The following is a 22,278-nucleotide window of genomic DNA, read 5'->3' on the forward strand; positions in this document are numbered from 1 at the left end:
ATGACTAAGGCCTTGGACTACACTGTACCTGTTTGACCAGATAAGTTTATCTAAACAACGTGATTTATGACAAATGCTGGATTTTGCTCTGTGGAGTATACTGGACTCTGAGTAGGTAAGGTCATTCACATAAACGTCACATGCCTATGTGGCCAACTCCCCAATAAACACCCTGGATGTCAAGGTTTAGGTTAGCAACACTTTGCATATGTGGTCACACATCATTACTGGAAAAATTATGCATATCCCTGTGTGACTCTACTGGGAGGGGGCACCTAGAAACTTGTGCCTGGTTTCTCCCAGACTTGCCCCATTCACCTTTTCCCTTTGCCAATTGTGATTTATATTCTTTTGCTGTAATAAACTGTAATCATGCACATGACAGTTTCCGAGTTCTGTGAGTCTTTCTAGTGAATCATTGAACCTGAGGATGGTTCCCAACACAGCTCCTGTAGTGAATTTTTCATTTCAGTTATTTTCCTATTTACTTCAAAATTTCTATTTGTTTTTTTCTTACAATTTCTAGCTCTTTGTTGATATTTTCTATTTGGTGAGACATTGTTCTCATGCTTTCATTTAGTTCTTTAGACATGGTTTCCTTTAGTTCTTTAGACATATTTAAAATAACTATTTAGTCTTTGTCTAGTAGGTATAACTTCTATGCCTCCTGGACAGTTTCTACTGATTGCTCTATTTCTTGTTTATGGGCCATACTTTCTTGTTACTTTGCATGTTTCATATGTATTTTTGTGTTGGTGAAAACTGGATATTTTAAGCAATATGCAAATCCTGTATATTAGATTTTCTTCTCTGTTCTGCCTCCCACAAGGTTGTTTTGTTACCTTTCTAAACTAATGCTATAAAGTCTGTAATTTTTTGTCATGTGTGACTACTGAAGTCTCTGCATAGTTATCTTCCATGGTCAGCTAATTAAACAGAGATTTTTCTTAAATTACTTTGCCAAAGGGCTCTGTGTGCATATTGGGTAATGCTTTAAAGACTAAGCCAGGTAGTTGACAACTCTGCCTTAGAGTTGCCACAGAACCTCAAGATCATACTAAGGTGAGAGCATCCAGCCTTCTTAGGTCATCCATAGTCATCACTTCTGTTCAACATAGCGCTGGAAGTCCTAGCCAGAGCAATCAGGCAAGAGAAGGAAATCAAGGATATACAAATAGGGAAAGAAGAGGTCAAACTATTGCTCTTTGCTGATGATATGATCTTATATCTAGAAAACCCCAAAGATTCTGCCAAGAGACTCCTGGAATTGATACTTAAATTCAGCAGAGTCTTAGGTTACAAAATCAATGTATACAATTAATAGTATGTATAAATAAATAAATAAATAAATGGGACCTGATTAAATTAAAAGGCTTCTGCAAAGCCAAGAAAACAATCAGTAGAGAGAATAAACTACAGAATGAGAGAAAATATTTGCATGCCATACATCCGATAAAGGGCTGATAACCAGAACAAAGAACTCAAGCAAATCAGCAGGAAAACATCAAGCAACCCCATTAAAAAGTGGGCAAAAGATGTAATGAACACAAGCTTTTCAAAAGTACACTAATGGCCATTAAGCATACAAAAAAATGGTAAATGTCTCTAATCATCAAGTAAATGAAAATCAAAACCACAATGAGATATCACCTAACTCCAGTGAGAATGGCTTTTTATCAAAAAGTTCCAAAAAATTGGATGCTGGCATGGATGTGGGGAGAAAGGAACACTTATATACTGCTGGTGGGACTGCAAACTAGTTCAATCTCTATGGAAAAATAGTATGGAGATACCTCAAAAAAACTAAAAGTAGACATATCATTTGATCCAGCACTCCTGCTACTGGGTATTTACCCAAAGGAAAAAAAGACATTTTATAAAAAAGATACTTGATCTCACATGTTTATAGCAGCACAATTCACAATCACAAAGATGTGGAAACAAAACAACCCAAATGCCCATCAATACATGAGTGAATTAATAAAATGTGGTATATGTATACCATAGAGTATTGCTCAGCCATAAAAAAAAATGGTGAACTAATACCTTTTGTAACAACCTAGATGGAACTGGAGACTGAAAAAGATGTTTTAAGTTCACCATCAAAACCCAGAACTCACCATGTACGTAGTCATTTGCCCACTACGAGGGTATGTAGTTGGAACTGAAATCCTCAGCATGTGGCAGAATCTCCATTTATTTTTTACCCATAAAGTAAGAACTATTAGAGTAGCATCAACCAAGGGGAAATTATTTGGACTCTTCCTCACATCAAAATATTATGTCAGAGGCCAAGATCACTTTTTCAGGAGGAATGACAGAGATTAAGGCTATTCTCAAAGATCTGTGAGATGTTGGCAATGATTTCTATCCCCATTCAATTTCTCAATACGGTCAGCACACAAACTGATGCTAACTCCAAACGCATTTTCCAATCCCCAAATGGCTTCTTTACTAGAATAGATGAATAAAGTTACTGACTCCTGATATGCAGTTCCTGATATGTCAGTCACGCATGACTTTGTTCCTACTTGCTTAGACTACCAGGAACAGTTTGATTTCACCCGGCAGGGGCAACAGTTCATTAATTCTTTGCATCTGTGCCTCAATCTAATACTCTGGAGCCTTAACAACCTTTCCTTCCTTCTAGGACATAACCCTGGTGTAATCCATTTACAATCTCAAGCTGATTACTTCTGGAGAACAGCCAGTGGCAATGCCACAGTTGTCTCGAAGGAGTAAGAGTAAGAGATACATCGTTAAGTCCCAGAAGGAAGTGGGGGGGTTCCAATGTCAATGACATGATAGAGTATTCTCCCTAAGTGGAAGACAAGTTGCTATACACAATACTAACAGGGAGTCTTTTTCAACTTTAGAAGCAGGTTTAGATAGCATTTTTGTGACATCTGACCAATTAATGGGTAACAAGGAAATTGGCCCCCAGCACTGTAAGGGAAGCTAGTTCAGTCTGCAACAAAAGCTGACCTGCTAGCTGGCCTGAGGGCTACATTGATCCTATAGTGTCCATGATGTATGAAGCAGACCAAGATGGTATGAGGAAACTCTGCTAAGCCTTCAATGTAAGAGTTACTGCAGAGGACCCTGGGGTTTTGGAGTTAATCCATGTCACCTTTAGCAGGTAACTATTCTCTTTTTGTGTAACAGCTCCTGGCTTCCTTCTAAAACCAAATATTGGATTATGAAGTCAGGTCAGTATGCAACCTAGGCTGCCCGATATGCACTCGGTGTCATCGGTTCCACAATCCATAAAAAACTAGGTTTACTCCAAAAGATTTCGAGAAGTGGCATATAAAACAACAGGCTTTGCAGGCCACAAAAGTTAAAGTATTATTTAAATGGATTGCTCACTTGAAACACAGAGCATAAACATTTTATATATTTATAGGAAACACTTAATAAAATCTTGTTGACAGAAGATGAACACATAAACCTGTTCATAGCAAGCAAAAGATTCCTACTAAACAGAAGGCAATGCAATGCTTTTCTGAAGTAAATCTCACCAGGTATTCATTAATAATATTTATTTTAAAGATCACTTTTTATTATAACAAATATAAAGTCATCAATGTTTTACAAATTGTCAAAAGTGCTTTAAGTACAAAAAAAATACATTAATAAAATGAAAGTTATGTTGTATTATTTGGTACATACTTAATACTGTCAACATGCACACCATATGCCAGGAAAGCTCATGCGTTATTGGAAGAGAAAAGAAGTAAGATACAACTGCCATATTGTCTGATTACAAATTCATTGCTTCAGTCAGTTTTCTTTCTTCAGGGATACCATTTACCTGCAATGTGTGAGAATGAATATGAGCATGAATTAGGGCATGGACACTTTTAGATTTTGAGCAAAACAAATTATGGCAAGGAGAAATTTTCTATCGCCTTAACATAATTTAAAATAATTATATTCCATTATTTCTCTGCATTTGGTTTAAAGACAAAAAATAAAAAAGAAAGAACAAATTCTAAATTAGCCTTCTCCTTCCTGGACCAAAGGTTTTGTATTTCTCAAAAGGTATGGTCTGAAAATTCCTCCCACAATAACCAAAATGGATGAGGTTGACTGCGGGATGTAGGACCGTACCTTTTAATCATGGCTTTTAAAAAACAATCATGTGGGTTGGTAGGGCAGAGAAAATGAGAAAAACTGAAGGGGCAGCAAACCTAATGGCTTGGGCCCAATCCAAAAGGTAATGCTATTGTTAGCTTTTAACTGCTCTATTATCCCAGCTAGTGCTCATGTCCAGGAGCACAACATTAGCAGCTAGTCCATTTCTCAAGCTTTTGATGAGAATTTAAAAGAAAACAACTAACTAAATGAAAGAAACTTCAAAATCTACTCTCTCCTGATCAATTCCATATAGGTAGCTACAAATAAAATTACTTGCTATCCAAGAGACAAACTCTATGCCTAAATTACCTTTATAAAGAAAAATGACATTTGCACAGGGCTTTGAGCTACTTGGAAAAAGCTAGTTATTGTTTCAGGATAATCATGCACAAATGTAGCTGCCTCTTTGTAGTACTAGGACAACCAGAGTGAAAGAACAGCAAAGCTGTTGTACCCACGAAAATACATAAACAGCACTGAATTCACGCATTTGCAGACAGAATAGAACAATTTAGAAATTGAAAAACACTTTATTTTTTCATTTAAATGAACAGAATAGGAATGAGGAATGTAACTGCCCATTTAGCTCCTGTCTCCAGGAGTATGACTCTAGCTTTCAATGTGTCAGAGGTAGAAACACGAGCTTTCATAATTATAAAAAATGCTAGTAGTCTCTCTCCCTTTCACAGTTAGATACTTTGGGGACTCACTGAAAAAACAACAAGAACAACAAAACAACCAAGGGGAGATAGTGTACTTTAGTCAATAATATGATCCAAATTGCAGAAAAACATAAGAAAACAAGTAGGTAATAGGCTATAGTGTTAACTAAAAAAGGAGATCAAAGCTTTCTTGACTCAAGCAAAATGCCTGCTCCCCAAAACCTGTTTTAGAAAATAATTTAGAAAATTAGGTTGAACAACGTAAAATCCCCCTAGGAAAATTCTTGGGCTCTTATCACATTTCATCAGGCATAAATCGTCCTTGTATTTGGAAATACTCTCAATTACTAAAATGCAGCACACTAACAAGTGTACTTGCTAAAAAGTCTATGTGCCTATCAAATAAATCGCCCTCATCTCATCTGCTTAAGTTTCCTATTTCCCTTAGTGGATAAATAAGTAAAATCTGGATTTTTAAAGTACTCAAAAGAAATATTTACTATTTTTTAAAGAAACTTTCTCCCTTCTACTCGCTCCATGCCTTAAATAATTGAGACTCAAAAGACAGACATGTTAGGAGAGAGGGAAGTCTATGAGGTTAATGGAGAAGAAGTTCTACCATTTCCATTGCAGAAATATGCTTTTAAAATTTTTCCTCTTAAAAAAGGAGGCATGAAATTAGAGGTAGTAGGGACTCATTTATCTTTTCTTCTCTTTAGGTGACACATATTTATAGCAAAGTTTGTTCCCTCATCAATCTCCTGAATGCTTACAAAGTAGCACCAACCACATCAATATATCGAACAGTCTTGTTGAAACACGTTAGCATTTAATTAAAACAAGTCATCAATATTGTAGGAAAAAATTCTGATAAACATTGTTTCATAATTAAAATCTGATGAACAACTTCATTATACTTGCCTCAAATCTTTGAAAAGTTGTCAAACGAAAATCTCCTTAAATTCCCGAAAGCAGTAATAGAGAAGATAATTTTTGAATGAAAACATCCAATACATTTCTATATGTCCCTGAAGTTTTTAAGAGATGTACTTAATAGCTTCCCTACCACAATGCCACTATTCATAGTTCGAATTCCACATCCAACTTACATTTTTAAAACTTTTTTTGCTTTTCCAAAACAGCTACAAAGGCATTACTGGTTGCCTGGCAATTAGAACTAAGAATCAACCACTAATTAGAAGACAATCGTGAATAAGTTATCTACTCAGTATTGAGATGAATGAAATAATTGGCTGTGGAAAATTTTTAGGGACACTTGAAAGAAATAAACTTAAAGAAAGCAAGTCTCAGGGAAACAGAATAGTCCAGGGAGAATTGGCCACCATCTTGTTGTCACTGGTCATGTTATAATAGCTTTTTAAAGCGGCTTTAAAGCCAGGCCAACCATTTCTCATTTATCCCTCTGAAGCCTCAGTGATTAGTCACAATGGTTTCCTTTTGTAAGAGTCAGTTTCAAGCTGCTCACTTACTGAGACAAATCCTGGATGCATCCAAGCTAAGAATCTTTCATACCAAGAGGAAGAATGGGGAGCTTCTCTGAAGGAAGGGAATTTTATTCAGTCTTCCTTAATTAGACAGGACCTACATGGATGCTTTTGCTCTAAGATCATTTACCCTGTGTTTATCATTCGGATGCCAATCTACATAATAATCTAAGCTATTATTCTGAGGTTCTAAGTTTGATTAAGGAATGACACAACTGTTTTGCCTTACTTGGTGAAGCTAAAGCTTCATAAATTCTATAGTGCTATCATTATCTTTTAATTTATCAGACTCATCCATAAACATCAACTTATTACTCCTAGTACTCACCTGTAGTCTGCTGCTGGGGAATCTGAGTCTGATGGGGCATGTTCCTAGAAATGATTAACATTTTTTGAGTAAAACTGTATTTGTTCACATGCATGTAAATAGAAAGCAGACATATTAGAATGAAAAACTTTACAGGTAAATGTGATCCCAGACCATGTGAAACAGCATAACTCCCCCTCCCCATTCATGAGTTTATGGATGAGGACTGAAGCCTGAGGAGCATAAATAGTAACAATATTTGATGACATTCGTGGAATTCTTACTACATGCTATATTCTAAAGTCTAAACTATCTCACAACAACCTTAAGAGAGACATAGGTATTATTATTTTCCCCATTTTCCAGATGAGGAAATAGCCTTAAAGGTCTAAGGACACATAGCTAGGAAGCAGTGGATAAAGATGTGGACACAGTGACTCCACAGCTTGTGCTCTTAACTTGTACACTTCCAGATCTAGGTCTGAAACACATGCACACACGCACACATTCTTACAGCACAATGTATAAAACAACCACCTTCATTCACTATCCTGAACCCGTGCTCGTTTCTCTTCATGCCAGCGAGTGACCCTGGCCATCCACCCAAATGCACTCGTCAAAATGCTGAAAGCATCCTTGACCCTTCCTGCTCCTTCAGTCCCCACATTCAATCACTTGGGAGCTTTTGACATTTCTCCTCTATCTATTTGAATCCGTCCCTTTCTTCCCCATCTCAATTGTTAACTTGGTTGAAGCCATCATCATTTCTCACTTAGATCCTTGTAACTGGTCTGATTTACTTCCTTATTCACATTCTTGCCCCCTTATAATCCACTATGCACACCGCTGTAAGAATGATAACACAAATCTGATTAAGTCATTCAGACAACACATGCTTCAATATTTCACTGTATCTATCTACTAATTAAGTTTTTAGCTTCTTAGTGTGGCCTAGAAGGCCATCACTATGTCTGGGCCCTACATGGAGTGCCCCCTGTCTGCTTGAAACAGACAACCACCCACCATAGCTACTACCATGGCCTCCACCCAACCAGCTCCCATTTGTCCTTGCAAACTCAACTCAACAATTGTTACAGCAGACAGGTACTACTCTTATGATTTAAAAATTCCCACCAGGAAGAACCACCTCCCTAGGCATCCTCATTCTCTAAGCAACCCCCAGTTATGTTACCACTTAGCATGCTTTCCTACACTTGCTGATTGTCATTGTATTTCTCTGCAAAATATTTAACTGCCCCAAAGTGCCTTAACAGTAAGAACTATCTTATTTTGTGAAATATCTCCAGCAGTAAGTATGCAATGTGTTTTGAATGAATACATGCAAAAGTGAAGATTTACAAAGACTCACATAATACACGTTTATTAACATACAGATACAACCACTTATTTTCAAATTCTGGTATTAAAATTAGTTTATGAAAATATGCACTTTAGGTTCTGTGTGGAAGAAACTCTTGGAGTCAGCCTCTTGCTACCCAGAGTAAGGTTTGATCCAAGCTAGGGATTTGCAAGGTTTTTTGTTTCTCGTCAGCAGTAGAATTCCTTTTAATTGAAATCCTAAGCAGAACTCTGACATACAAAAGAGATAAATGTGAGGTTGCCTGGGTTGAAACAACGGAGCTAGGAATCCTGTCTGCTTTGTTCCCTTTGTGTCACATGCTGGCCCCTACAGCATTTCTAAGAAACCTCCAAAAAAGAGTTTGAAAACCACTGATCTGAATTATTTCAGTCACGCAAATATTATGTTCCAAATACAAAGATTTAAAGTGGAAAACAGCGCATGCTAGTCAAATACTGTTTAAACTCTTAATCTGTAGTTAACATTTTCGAGTGACTCTTATTTCAGTTCCATTTTAAATATATTGCTAAGAAAACAAAAAAAATCCATTCTAATTCAATTTTAGGAAGTTACTTAATATTAATAATTAATTCCAATGATCATATTCTTTTTTGCTATTACTTAGCCCTACTTATTCTTGGGTGGTCTAAGGGAGTATTTCTTTTGGTTTGTTTGTTCTTTCAGTGTTTCACACAATGTATTTATATTGGTTTTGGTTGTGAAAGTAAAAAGATAAATTTATAAACCACAAAAGGGAAATGAGTTCTAGATTTTAAGATGGAAAAGTAAACATCTCTACTACAGAAGTCAAAATGCAACTACAAGGCATCTAGGGTTGGGGGGGAGGATGTGTTTTATTTTAACTACTCAGGTACAACTGATTTGGGTCTACTCTACATTTAAATTAATACAGCACACACTCTACCTACACACTCACTCACACACACACACACACACACACACACACACACACACGCGCCCTCCACAGCACTTCCTCATTCCCTATCAGCTCTAGCTCTACCTAGCCTATTAACAAATTAAATCAACTCATTCTGACATAACACAAAAAGCAAAGAGGACAAAGAAAGCACAAAACATAGGTGCTCTAACACAGGCGGTGGTTGGTAAACAAAGACACAGGCTTTTCAAAAGCCCAAGATCAAGGATACCCCAAATTCAAAATCAATTATTTGGATGAGGTAGTTGGAACTCCCTCTCTCTTGTTGGGCCTCCCAACCGATCCTTCTGTGGAATACAGCCTGAAAACCACTGATCAAACCACTCAGTCCATGCCCTGTCATTTCTTCTCTAGCCTCCATTTTATTCCCTCTTCTGCTACATTGATTGCTAAACCTTCTAAATCACAATGGGCTGGGCTAGGTGAAGGGAGATGGCTGCACACAAACTAGCAAGAAGCTTGGAGAAGACCCATAAAAAGGCAGTTGTGTGTATTATACTGATTTAGGGATAGAAAAGCATCTGAAGTGCATGTTCCAATGAGTTAAGTTTGAATGAGGCACATGCACTCCTTGCAATTTCAACTGAAACTTAGATGAGTTCTATCAAAAGTATTTATGTGTGTGCAAGAAGGTGCTTAACCAAAAAAAAACGTTGAGACTCCCCAGAGTCTCCAAGGTTTGCACACATAGCTGTTTTTGTGGCTGCCCAAACTTGTGACTACCTGTGAGCCTGTGAGTGTTAGAGTGTTAATACATCTGTGATAGGCATATTTGAATGTATTCCCTTTAAAAGTTGAAGGGATGTACCTCATAAGAACACTGCTTCAGGCATACTGGAAAAATGCCTACAACTAACTCTGCTAGAGTTAAGACACACAGCATGCAGGAAGAAAGCAGGAGCATTTCCATGTTTGGTGAGAGCAGGAAGCTAAAGGCAACTGCACAGGAGAGAGGGGGTTGACTTCAAACAGAGGCCCTATAATCCTTCAAATAAAGGACCATAATAAAGTCATAAAACCACTGAGAATAATTGTTATTAATGGACTAACTGAAAGGTTATTACGTGTAAACTGCATTATGTAAGAAATTTAAGAAAACTGTAATTCTCTAAATTATTAGCATTATTTTCTAATTTTATTCCCATTAATTACATGCAGTTAAATAGAACATTGTGTAAATTAGTCGTTGCATAACCTTCATTCTTTAAGAAAGCAAAGGCAATAACTTGCAAATTAATAATAAGTGATTTGGGGGAGCACACAATTATTTGTTACTTGTACAACCGTTTTAAGGTAATTTGACATTCTTGGATACCCTGTAGAGTAATTCTGTAAGTAAGGTTGATGATTATTAACTGATTATATTGCTACTTGCTTCAAGATCCAAAAGTAAAGTGATTTGAATAAAGCCATAGAATCTGTGCCAGAGTTGAAAGAAAATGACATTAGTTATGTGGAATACAAAACACTTCTCTTTTGAATTAGTATGGAGTAATTTAACAATAAGATATAGTATATTTTTTTGGAATTGAATGGCTCTGAAATATCCTTGGCTGCTTGACACTTCCTGTCAACAGTAAACCATTATCTTGGTCCCCTGAAACATTGTCTTCAACAGATACTTTTATTAAAACCTAATTTTTTATTTATAGAATTTTACCATCAAGTTGGTTCTCATTATTAACAAAGGGAGGACAAATGGAAAAATACTTAAATAAAAGCTAAAATGATTAGATACTATCTTTAATTAGAAGACTTAATTCTACTTTTATACTTGTTAATTTGCAAAAGATTAAGCACAACCTACCTCCTGTTTTGAGGTAGACCTAATTATCCTGGATTAGGTGTTTATGTTTAGAATAATGAATATGAAAAATCTTTGTATAGCCAATTAAAATCTTCCTGGAAAATGTGTGGGGCACTTTCCCCTGTTATTCATTACATAAGGGTCTTCCACAGAGATGCCCCCCAGTCAGGAAAAATCAATCGGTACTGATGTTGGTATGAGAAATGAATAATGAGGAGGCAGATCTCCCCCCAAAAGGCAACAAAATTCATTAAATTTAATAATATACTTTTTTTTAGAAAATCAAATATTTGGGATCGGCCAGTCAATGTGCTTTTCCTCAAGCATAAAATTGCAAAGATGACTATGACTTCTCGGTGGTTTTTAGCTTTTCCAGGTTTAGCATTTTTCTGTTCCACTCAGGCATTGTTTTCTGATTATCACTCATCTCTCATTTCACACCATTTTCCTCAGGCAGTTTAAGGAGTGTGGAAAAGTCTGGAGGCTGATAAACATAAACCCACAAACAGCCCCAACCTTCCAAACAAGGTGCATGGACTGCCTCTCTCTCTCAGTTTCACACAGGGGAATTTAGGAGAAATGGTTCCCCTTCTAAAAGCACATGGAGGAGTGTGAAAAACAACCCTTCCCCTTCCCCACCCCCACCTGAAATACCAGAGGCTCTGGGTTTCCCGATTTTAAAACCTAAGTCCTTTAAGTATTTAAGTCAGGGATTCTCAAACTTTTTTCTTTCTCTACCATGACATACACTTGCATCAGACTCCAAATCCCCAGACTTAGAGAGCCCCGAGATCTGTGTTGTCTGTATTGTAAAAGCTCCACAGAGATTCTGACATGTAACCTGGTTTGAGAACTAGTCTCGACTCTCTCTCAGCATTCCTTTTAGGACTTAAAATTCTATGACTTGGAATTTAATTTTGTTTCATTTAAATAATTACAAAGGTTAATCTTTGAGGTACCTCAATCAAATCTGTAATAGATTTTTGATGTTAAGCCTTCGGTCACAAATGTAACCTGCAATCCACTACAATGATACTTTGGCAAAGCCAATTTACTTTTAAGAATTACTTGATAATGTGATTTCCAGAAATGAATTGTAGTAAGTAAGGCGCATACCTACAGAGGGAAAAATTTTAGTTAGTGGAAACATTTATTCACCGAGCTACAAAGATAACTAAGTCCACACACAGAAAACCCAACTAAGAGAGGGATGGGCGGCCTTCTGCAGAATAGCTGGCTAGTGTTCCTCAAGACTGCCAAGGTCATGGGACACGAGCAAGGTCTATGGAACTGCACAGACCAGAGGAGACCTAGGAGACAGGATTATTGTGTTCTAGATAGAATCCCGGAACAGAAAAAGGACGTTAGTGAAAAAACTGATGAAATCTGAAAAACATGTGAAGTCTAGGTAATGGTGAAGTACCAATACTGGGTTCTCTATTGTGACAAATATACCACGGTGCTGTACGATGTCGGGTGTTAACAATGGGAGACACTAGCTGAGGGGTATCTGGGAGCTCCTTGTATTATCTTTACCACTTTCTTACACCTCTAAAAATCATTCCAAAATAAAGATTTTATTAAAGGATGAATACATTTGCAAAATTAAATGAAATTGCCCTTACATTTCTAGACGATGTGATAATTTTAACAGCCTAACTATTTACATTGTCTCTGTAGTTTGAAAAGCAAAAGGAATACTGTACAAAATGAAACCCTTCCTTTCTGGGCATGTGCTATGTCTGCAGGTTCTGCCCGGGCTTCCCTTTCCACTACCCCTTTATTCACTTTGCTTGTAACCTGAACCGGAGATCCCTGTGAGGTCAATGGCCACACTATCTACCCCAGACTACACTATCAGGATAGGCAAATAATCTAATCTCAGTTCTAACCTAATTTAGCTTTGTCTCTTATCAACGCCCCTAATTTATCATCGCATATGATTAAACATTTTTCTGCCGACTAATTTATGGTGCCAGTCTGGAGCTCTGTGAAGCATTCTACTATTAAATAAAAAGAAAATATTACTACGTAGTCGATAACTGCGGCAGCCCCTCATTATAAAATTGGTTTAAGTTCTCTGAGGCAAATTGACTTGTTTAAAAGACCAAACTAGTTTCTACGCAGCTTTGAAAGAAAGCTTGAATATCCTTGAGTCTTGCTTAGAAGCCAACTTAAAGCTTTTGCCATATCCTTATGCCTGAATATTTCTGGTGTCAAGTCTGAAGAATAAACATGAAATCCTGTTGTTGGCCAAATTGTTTGTGAATGGTAAATTCAGTGCCCTTAGTATGAATATGTGAAGGTGGAATGCATGCCCCTTCAAGAAGGGTTAATTAACAAGTACAAGACAGCATTATCCAAGCTTATAACTGGTTATCACATACTGTAATGCCTCCTCAAATATAATATCTCATTTTAATCTTGAGAATTCAGTTCAATCCAAATGACCAAAATATTTATGTGTGTCTACTTGGTGCTAAAATGAAACTTTAGACACACAGCTATATTTCTCAGGTAAATAGGAAAAGTTGAATTTATGTAAAGAACAGCTATGATGAACATGATACAATAAATTCTCTATTATCTGGCATGGTTGAAAAATAAGGTTAATCACATATTCTGGCTTATAGAGAGTTACCATAGAGACCGTGCACATATTATCCATTTCCAAGAATAAAAGAAAGATAATATATACTCAAAGCTGAAACGACACCGAATGTAATTTAATTTTCCTCTGATGAGTCAGACGCACTTGATGATCCTGCAGTGCCTCAGAATAATCATTGTGAACATCATCAATTATCTATGTACCCTATTTATATAGAAGTGCTAGTTAATGGAGCTTTTCCATTAGCAGAAATCTGAATAATATGAAGGTTTTTCTGGACTTAAAGATACATACATGTTGAAATTGTTGCAAGTTCAATATAATAGCCTATTGCATTTACAAATAGAGAGATTTGATCAACATAATGACAGTCCTGATGGGGTTATGGTAGGACCAGGAAGATGCATTTGGTTGTGAACTAGAGAGAAAATTTTATTTTGCTGGAATATTAGTAGCAATGTTGCAAAAATCCTAACTATAGGAGCTATTCGTATTCTCAAGATATATGGTTAGAAAATGTGTCTAAAAAATGATAGTGGCCTTTCTTCCTCCCTTAAATTTCACTAGCCATAGAGTTTTACTGATATCCAAACATATTCAAGTTCCCCTATGCATTACAATAAATAGTTTTGTATTCTAAAATTTTATAGCATTGTTACTTTGTCAATAGAAGCATTTTCCAAACTGTTTTTTGAAGTTACCTATGCTGACATTTTCCCATGGATCCACAAAGTATATCAACACACTTGTCTGAGGGTCTGAGAAATCTTGTAGCTTAAAAAGCAAACAAAATCTGTTTTCCAAGTGTATTTGCCCATTTCTTTTTTCTTTTTTTTTAAGAGACAGGGTCTCACTCTGTCACCCAGGTTGGAGTGTAGTGTGGCAATCATAGCTCACTGTAGCCTTGAGCTCCTGGGCTCAAGCAATCCTCCTGCCTCAGCCTCCAAAGCAGCTAGCACATGCCTTCAAGGCTGGCTAATTTTTTAAAAAATTTTGTAGAGATGGGGTCTCACTATGTTGCCCAGGCTGGCCTAAACTCCTATTCTGAAGTGATCCTCCCGCCTCTCATCAGTGCACCAGTGCATCCTAGTAAACTGGGTTGTACGATGACCTATAACGGATGCACCACTGACCACTGGAGAACATAGACATCCATCCTTTCCATTCAGTACAACTAAATTTTGTAACTTTAATATTTATATCTCTGATATATTAATGTTTTCAAAACTCAAAATTTTAAATGTATGTAAATTTTCAACACTGTTAATAGGACTTATTAATCACTCTCTCTCTCTCACACACACACACACACACATAAACACATCCTTGGTCTATACAACTCTAATGTAAATAACGTTCGAGAACTTTAGGAAAATACCCATAATACTTTTGGATTTCTGAAGTATTGTGGACAGATGTATCTAGTCTATGCTACTCATATTATTATTTACTCTTCAAATTACCACATGTATTCCACCTGGTTACAAAATAAGCACTCTCAATGGGAAAACGTGTACCCAGCATAGTTCCTAGATAAATTTTTGATCAATAATAAATATTTACTTTTGTATCATATCCTAAGGGGTGTGCGTGAGAGAATGAGAGAAAGAGAGAGAGAGAGAGACTTTTTTTGCATAGCCATTCTACCTACAAAAGTAAAATGAAAAAGAGAACCTTAAAAGCCAACTTTGTGACTTCTAGTGCTTGGGGCAATTGAATTCAACCCATTTTAACATATGGTTAAAAAGAAAAAGCCATATTCTTAAAAATAAATGACAGTTTTACCCATCATTCCCTTATATCAAAATCTAGCTTCTAGGCACATGACATGGGTTCTTAAGAGCAACTGTGCTCACTGTTCCCCTGTACCTGCCCCTTACAAAGTCTTCTTCCAGGCTTTCTGACTACGGTCCTTCCAGCACTAGACAAGGTTTGCACTAACAAAAGGGGTATTTATGGCCCAAATTGGAACTACTTGTTTTAACATACAAGCAGATCACACACACACACACACACACACACACACACACAAAAACAAAACCCTAAAAACCCTTTGCTTTGCCCTGAGGCAAAAAATTTAGATTCCATAGGTCTATATTAATAAAAATTTTTTAAAAGGTTAACAAAACCAAATAATTCTAACAATATCTCTAAAAAATTAATCAGTTTGACATGCTTTAGGATATGCTTCTTTTTTCACAATTAACTCATCTTTGAGCAAACACACATGCTCATTTATTATCATTGTCAGTTTCTTAAATATTAAGGTAAATGTGTTCGTGTTTGGATTACTGAGGTGGAAAAAATAAAGCATTTCCTGAAAGGAATTCTATTGTATTTGTGTCAGGTCAGTGGGGATGGGATTTATACTATCAACATCCTTTCGGTATTTTTTTCTTCCAGTTATAAACAAACAAACAAAACACGACAATGAAAGGTCTGATCTTTACAGACATGAGTCTATAAAAAAATATACATGCACATTAGCAATTACGGCTCCAAGTGGATACTTACTGCTGCGTTTGCATCAGAGGCATGTTAGTGCTATCATAGTTGTCTGTGTGCAGAGGAGGTATGATTTCCCCAGTTACAGGGTGAAACACAGGAAGGGTTGACAGGGGCCATGCTATCTCTCTATTCTTGGACATGTCTCGAAGCTCCTTGGTAGATTTTTGAATAGCACTGTGATGAACCAGCTGGATGCTAGGTGAAAAAGAAATAAAACAACATATGTTTAAAATTGCATATTAGCCTGATGGATCATCAATTTGAAAAAGTTATGAAATATATTTTTTCTTTTAAAATAACAAGACATTATTGCATTTTGGGCATTTTACAAATTATCTCACAAAGAGATACATCTCATAAACTTTTAACAGCAAAACTAAAAATTATAAACTGATTTTTAAATATATGTCTTTCATTAAACTAAGCCAGGAAGCATCGTGTTAATATTATAGCCCTAAGTAACAAACTAGTTTTCTATTTATTTTCTACAGTTAACATAGCTTTTATATTGTTGCTTCTGGTGGGGCATTTATAAATACTCACAGAAGTTTCATTTTATGGTAGGTTATTACTGTAGATTCTGGAAAACTTGTATGAAAGGTCTTTTCATCTGTTCTCTGGTTTATAGAAATGCAGATTGGGAAATCACATAATATAAATGGCAAGTTAATATTCTGAATCTGAAATATTTTAGGTTTAATTTTTTACCTATGTAATCTTAGTTTTCGAACCCTTTTTAGTTTTGGTTTCTACCCCTCCTAAATATCTCTATTTAGAAAGCAGCTTTCACATTTATAAAATAAACTATGAAAGATGATGAATGAAAAAAAGCATGACACACATGTATGGAGCATGATGGGCAACTGATAAGTGGAATAAAAATGATAAAGAAAATAACAGGAAAGAAGACACTTACTCTGGTGTTTGCATGTTTCTCTTTTCCCTAGAAACAAAACAAAATTTATGAATTAAATAATAGCATTGATATTTGGAACATTAAGACTATATGCTCATGGGATCTTGCATGATGTGGAAATGCTGACATTGTTACTATTAAATGCAACCAGGCAGCATTTGCCACCAGGTTTATGACATTACTTGGATGAGTACACATACAGCGATGGAATACTGATGAGAAACACATAGAAAAATGGAAAAAAAAAATGGAGATTAAGAATCAGCTCTTGATTGAAATAAATTCTATGACATAATGAAATCAGGCTACATGTAAAATGGAAGAATTTGCTACTTGCTGCTTTATTAATCTTTTATCCTTTGCTTTGTTATCCTGACTTCCAGATAATCTCAGGAGATTATCTTAATTGACATAGATGTCCTGAAAGTACTAACTATTCATGAGGTGAAGACTCATTACTCAAATTATACCTTATTCTTATTAATTTACTCCTAAATTGCTTTTTTAAATATGTTTTAAACATTTAGATTATGTCACCCTGTTTGACAGCAGAAAGATTTCAGGAAGAATTCTGACCATCACTCCTGATCAAACTAAGACAATTTATTTATTTAAAATGCAATTACCATGTCAATAGATTCTGAAGTCTCTGCTCACGCAAGATGGCTTGTATAACCAAAATATCTAGCCTTAATTATTCTTCGGTCTGTTTTACCAGCATGAATTTACATCAAGCATTAATAATTTTTGAATAAAGTAATTATATCTCTTAATTTGATTTACTAGATTCAAAACTATTTTAATTCATTTTACAGGAATAAAGTGCTGCAGTTTAACTTGAACACATTTTCAATTCATTTACAAAGTATTTTATGAACTAAATGAAACTTTGCTTTTAACGGAAAATTCTATGTTATTATCTTAGCAGGCTCTCTAATTTTTTATTAATGTTTTAAAGTACTCACACGCCTTCCCGTCGGCAGCACATGATATAAGCAAGTATTAGGAAAAGGACCAGTGCTACTGCCGAGGGCACAGCCAGTGTAATTAGGAAATCCGTGTAATAGTCTCTGCTTTTCAAAGAATCAGAAGGGGGTTTGTACTCTCCACCATCAGGTAAAATCCCCTCTCCACGAATCACTTCCTGATAGGTGGACACTTGCTTTGTTTTATCAACCTGATGCAAAAGAAGACAATTACACATCAAATCAATAGCTGCAACATTGTGAGATTTTATGATCTGGAAACACCAAAACATTCTTTGACAAATTATCTAAAAAGCCATCTTTTCCAATTACTTTATCACCTTGAATTTGCAATTATTTATTGCAGCTAGGGAAAGGTAACGTATGAAAGTAATATAAAGAAAGGCTTTATCTTGCCCTGCTTTCTATGCCCTTCCTACAACATGAATACATACACATATTTGTATACATGCATAATATATATGTGTGTGCAAGTGTATGTAGTTGCTGTCCACTTTTATATAAATTTCTTGTTTCTTAGTGACAAACCTCTAGTGCAGATGTTCACAAACCTCAACTGGCTGAAGACCAGGTATGCAGGTATGGTTTCTAAATTTTGTAAAAGAGAAAGAAAAAAAACTCACAGACAATTTCCAAATGTGTTATCCTTGATCTTTCTTTCTGCCATCCAGCTGACAGAAGTAAGTTTTAGGAAAGACAGTCTAAGGAATATGGAGCATAGTCTAAGAAACATGCTATAGTCTTACTAAATTCTATTCCAGGACCAAAAAATGCCCAACACTAAACTAAGTTAATTTATCTACACTGAACTGAACTGCCTTCACCAAGTTGCATTTAATTATGCTAAGGTTTTTTATTGGAGGACATTAAAAATGTAGCCATATGAAATTTGTTACTACATTTGCTACTAAAAAAATTGTTGAGGAGAATTACTTGTAGCACTACTCAGTATCCTCTCCCAGAAAAATCCACTTGAAGAATTTTGTTAATAATACAATGCTGGTAAAAACTTTGTTTTCTGCCAAGGAACTGATGCTCTGCCTCCTCTTTAAAAATGAGAACTAAATAACTGATGAATTTCCTTTTTAGTCCTACACATGAGGAGGCTTGTTGTCAAGCATGATCTTATGCTTATTTTGGGGGGTAAAGTTTAGGTCCTGGTTTTCCATTTCTTTTATACTTTATTATGTTTACTATATGATGCTTTCATTTAAGTCTTCTGAAATATTTCATGGTAAGATGTGGAATATAAATAATTATATGTAAAATAAAAAGTAAAAATTCCCAACCTTTCCATTTATGAAGCCTTACCACATAAAAATCTTTAAACCACATGTCATTTTTAAACTTTTAGAAATCAGATAATATTCCTAAACATAAACTCCTTTTACAGTAAAAATACAAATAAAATAGAGTTGTTACGTCCTGCCATCTGCCGTCTCTGGGGAGAGGATTCTATTTAAGTTAAAATAGCAGCTTCTCAGTCTCCTGCACCCTTCTATGATTAGCACCATGACTGAAATACTAAGCTTTGCAAATTTACCTGTAATACACATAAACCACAAGTTAATAATTTTACTTGATTTAAGAAGGCAAAGAAAGACCATTATTTTTCTAAGACACAAGGGACGTGAGAAGAGTCCAAGGCAAAAGGCCAAAAGGGATGCTAAGTGTTGCAATGTGAGTAATATGTTCTCCAATATTGGATCCTGGAAAGGTGCCTGCAGTTGGCTCTCTAAGACATGAAGTGATAGTTGTGTTTATGTGTCAATAACTTTGTTCAAATGTCAACTTTAAACTTAGATCTAATTTACTCACCACCAATCATAGAGTTGACAGAGTTAAATCTAAAGGTCACTAAAAAGTTAAAACAACTCTCCTACCTTTCAGATAGCAGGATCAAAATATTATATAGAGAGACATAATATAAAATATAAATTTAAATATAAAATAGTATACATATATTACATATATATGAAACCTTACATTTTCCTAAATCTTTTAACATGCAAATTAAAAAGTGGTTTGGAAAGAAATATTAAATGGTTATGAACTGTAGGTAAGATTCTAACTTTTTCACTTGGAATTATTTCTTGTTCTTTAAACTTTCCCTAAAATTTGAGTTTTCAGGACATTGAATCATTAGCACAATGTTGCTTTATTTTCAGAGTTATTATTGTACTACATTCCCTCCTGCCAAAGTGGGGTCATGGTGGCATATTTCAGAAGAAAAGTTCTGCACATATCACACTGACTCCATAATCCCTGCTGATTTAGCAGCTACCTGGATGTCCAGAGGGTTCATCTGGACCACCTGCCAAGCTAATCCAGACCCAGCAACCAATCAAGGGTAGAGTGAGTACAAAAGTGGAGATACTGTTTCCTGTGTGGATGTACTGTTGACAAGCTTACCAAATCCTTAAAGTCAAGGGAAGTCAATTGCAGTTAACAAAGTAAACCCAGGATTTGTTCTTAAAAGCAATTCAGGTTTTTGTCAAATGTTATCTCCAGCTACATCACCCTTAATTACATCTGCAAAAACAAAATAAAACAAAAACTCACCAATGAAATTTTGCACCAGTCTATGTAAAACTGAGTACGAAATTTTTTATCACATGTTATTACAGGCTCCATTTCTTGACTGCATCTCAGTTGATTCTGTGGATTTTCAACTTCTCGTAAACAAGAAGAAAATGGGACATCGGCACCAACCATGACATAAACACTGTAAAAATGTGAAACTTTCAGGTTATCCTTTAAGAAAATTGGAAACACTAAAATAACAATCCACCTTGAAAGCAGGATTTATCCTTTTGAATTGAGGGATTAACTAGAATTATCCCTATGGTAGAGGACTAGGCTTTAAAAGCAGTGATTCATGTAAGGGCTTCCTTTCATTCATTCCTTTATTCAACCAATATTTACTGAGTGCTTTGCTGTAGCAAATACTCTTTCCATTCAATGTTAATTTCTAAAAAATTTTATTTCATCCCATTTATTTTTATTAAAAATAATCATGTATCATATTCTGATTACTGTTTTTGGGAGACTGCATACCTTAAAAAATTATTCTTAATGTAAATCGTGTAAAAAATAACCCTATTGCTAATATAATAAATAATTTTACGTAATAAATCTTCCCTTGATTTCACTATAACAAGATTGTGAAACTACAGCCCTGGAAGTATGGAGCTTTAGATAGACTTTGCTATTTTACCCAACAGTTCTGTCAGTTTTTCTACCAAACAAACCTCTATATGCTTGGTCTCTCATTAGAATGCCTCTCAATCTCTTATCTAAGATATTAATGTAAGAGAAAAATTATCGTTTGGTGAACACAAACAAGGCACACAAAATTTATTTTCTTAGTATGTATCTTAGCAATTATGAGGAAAGAATCTATTTAATTGCCTAACAAGAATTCATAATAAAACAAGACAGTGATAACAGCATTTAAATAATCTTGGAACAGCCTGAGAAGACAGGAGTCTCACTGACCTTTCAAAAGAAATGAGAAAACCAGGAAATTACTCTAAGTAAATATTACTTCTTCTCATGACAATGTTACAGCTACTTATGAAATGAAATAAAACCATCAAAATTCCAGCTGCCCTTTTTGCAGAAATTGATAAACTGATTTAAAGTTCATGTGGAAATTTAAGGAACCCAGAATAACCATACACACACAAAAAAATCTTGATAAAGAAAAACAAATTTGGAAGGGTCATAATTCCCAATTTGAAAACTTAATCAAAGTTACAGTAACCAAGACAGTGAGGAAAAAGCATTGGGATAGACATATAGATCAATGGAATAAAATTGAGAAATAAACTCTCATATTTAGTAAATTGATTATTTTCACAGGTACCAAGATAATCAAGGGGGAAAGAATAGTCTTTACAACTAATGGTGTTAGAACAACCAGATAACCACATAAAAAAGAATGAAGTTGAGCCTCCTACCTCACATCATATATAAAATTAATCCACAATAGATCAAAGAGGACTTCTGGTTTCCAATATAGCATATAAGAAGCTTGGAAGTAAACAGTCAAACCTAACAACACGTAAAAAGCTGAACAAACTGAAAAATAAACAATTCTTCTTAGATCCATAGGAGAAACAAGGTCACAGGGCAAACTACTGCCTGGAAAATTGGACAGACTGAGAGACAAACACAGAGAATCACAATTTACTGGAGAAGAAACCCCTGAGCTGAAACTTCTGAGAGAACCAGTATTGAGGTAGGCAACCCTGAACTGTAACTGATGAATTGCTGGAGGCTTAGTGTGGACAAATCTGAGAAGGTAATAGCTCCAGAGGAACCCAGTCATCAGAGAGCTCCCACATTTACGTGTTTTATCTCCTTGAGATAACCAGGTTCTTACAGTGAATATCAGAGAACAATTCCCTTGCGCTTCCAGCAGGAGGAGGAAAAAAAAATCATTTGGAAATACACCAGAGTGTACTGTTCTTAACAAAGCCTGCCCTCAGGAGAAATTATTTAACCAGAGCCTAC

The 22,278-nt window shown here is 35.6% G+C and overlaps 1 protein-coding gene across 5 annotated transcripts in view; it reads right to left on the minus strand.

The window, feature by feature from the left end:
- Positions 1-3,527: 3,527 nt before the first annotated feature.
- SGCE (sarcoglycan epsilon) overlaps positions 3,528-22,278 on the minus strand; it is a 70,148-nt gene continuing 51,397 nt past the window's right edge. For 3 of the 5 annotated variants that reach the window (XM_045564084.1, XM_045564082.1, XM_045564086.1), the window contains 6 exons: positions 20,323-20,485; positions 17,740-17,951; positions 16,775-16,801; positions 15,865-16,053; positions 6,636-6,679; positions 3,528-3,814 (listed from right to left, as the gene is read on the minus strand). In XM_045564084.1, coding sequence (XP_045420040.1) covers positions 3,798-3,814; positions 6,636-6,679; positions 15,865-16,053; positions 16,775-16,801; positions 17,740-17,951; positions 20,323-20,485 — 652 coding nt within the window. In that variant the 3' untranslated portion in view covers positions 3,528-3,797. The remainder of the gene's footprint in view (positions 3,815-6,635; positions 6,680-15,864; positions 16,054-16,774; positions 16,802-17,739; positions 17,952-20,322; positions 20,486-22,278) is intronic. The other 2 variants (XM_045564085.1, XM_045564083.1) reach the window with 1 other exon arrangement.

Source organism: Lemur catta, chromosome 11 (assembly GCF_020740605.2).
Source record: "Lemur catta isolate mLemCat1 chromosome 11, mLemCat1.pri, whole genome shotgun sequence".
Classification (NCBI taxonomy): Eukaryota; Metazoa; Chordata; class Mammalia; order Primates; family Lemuridae; genus Lemur; species Lemur catta.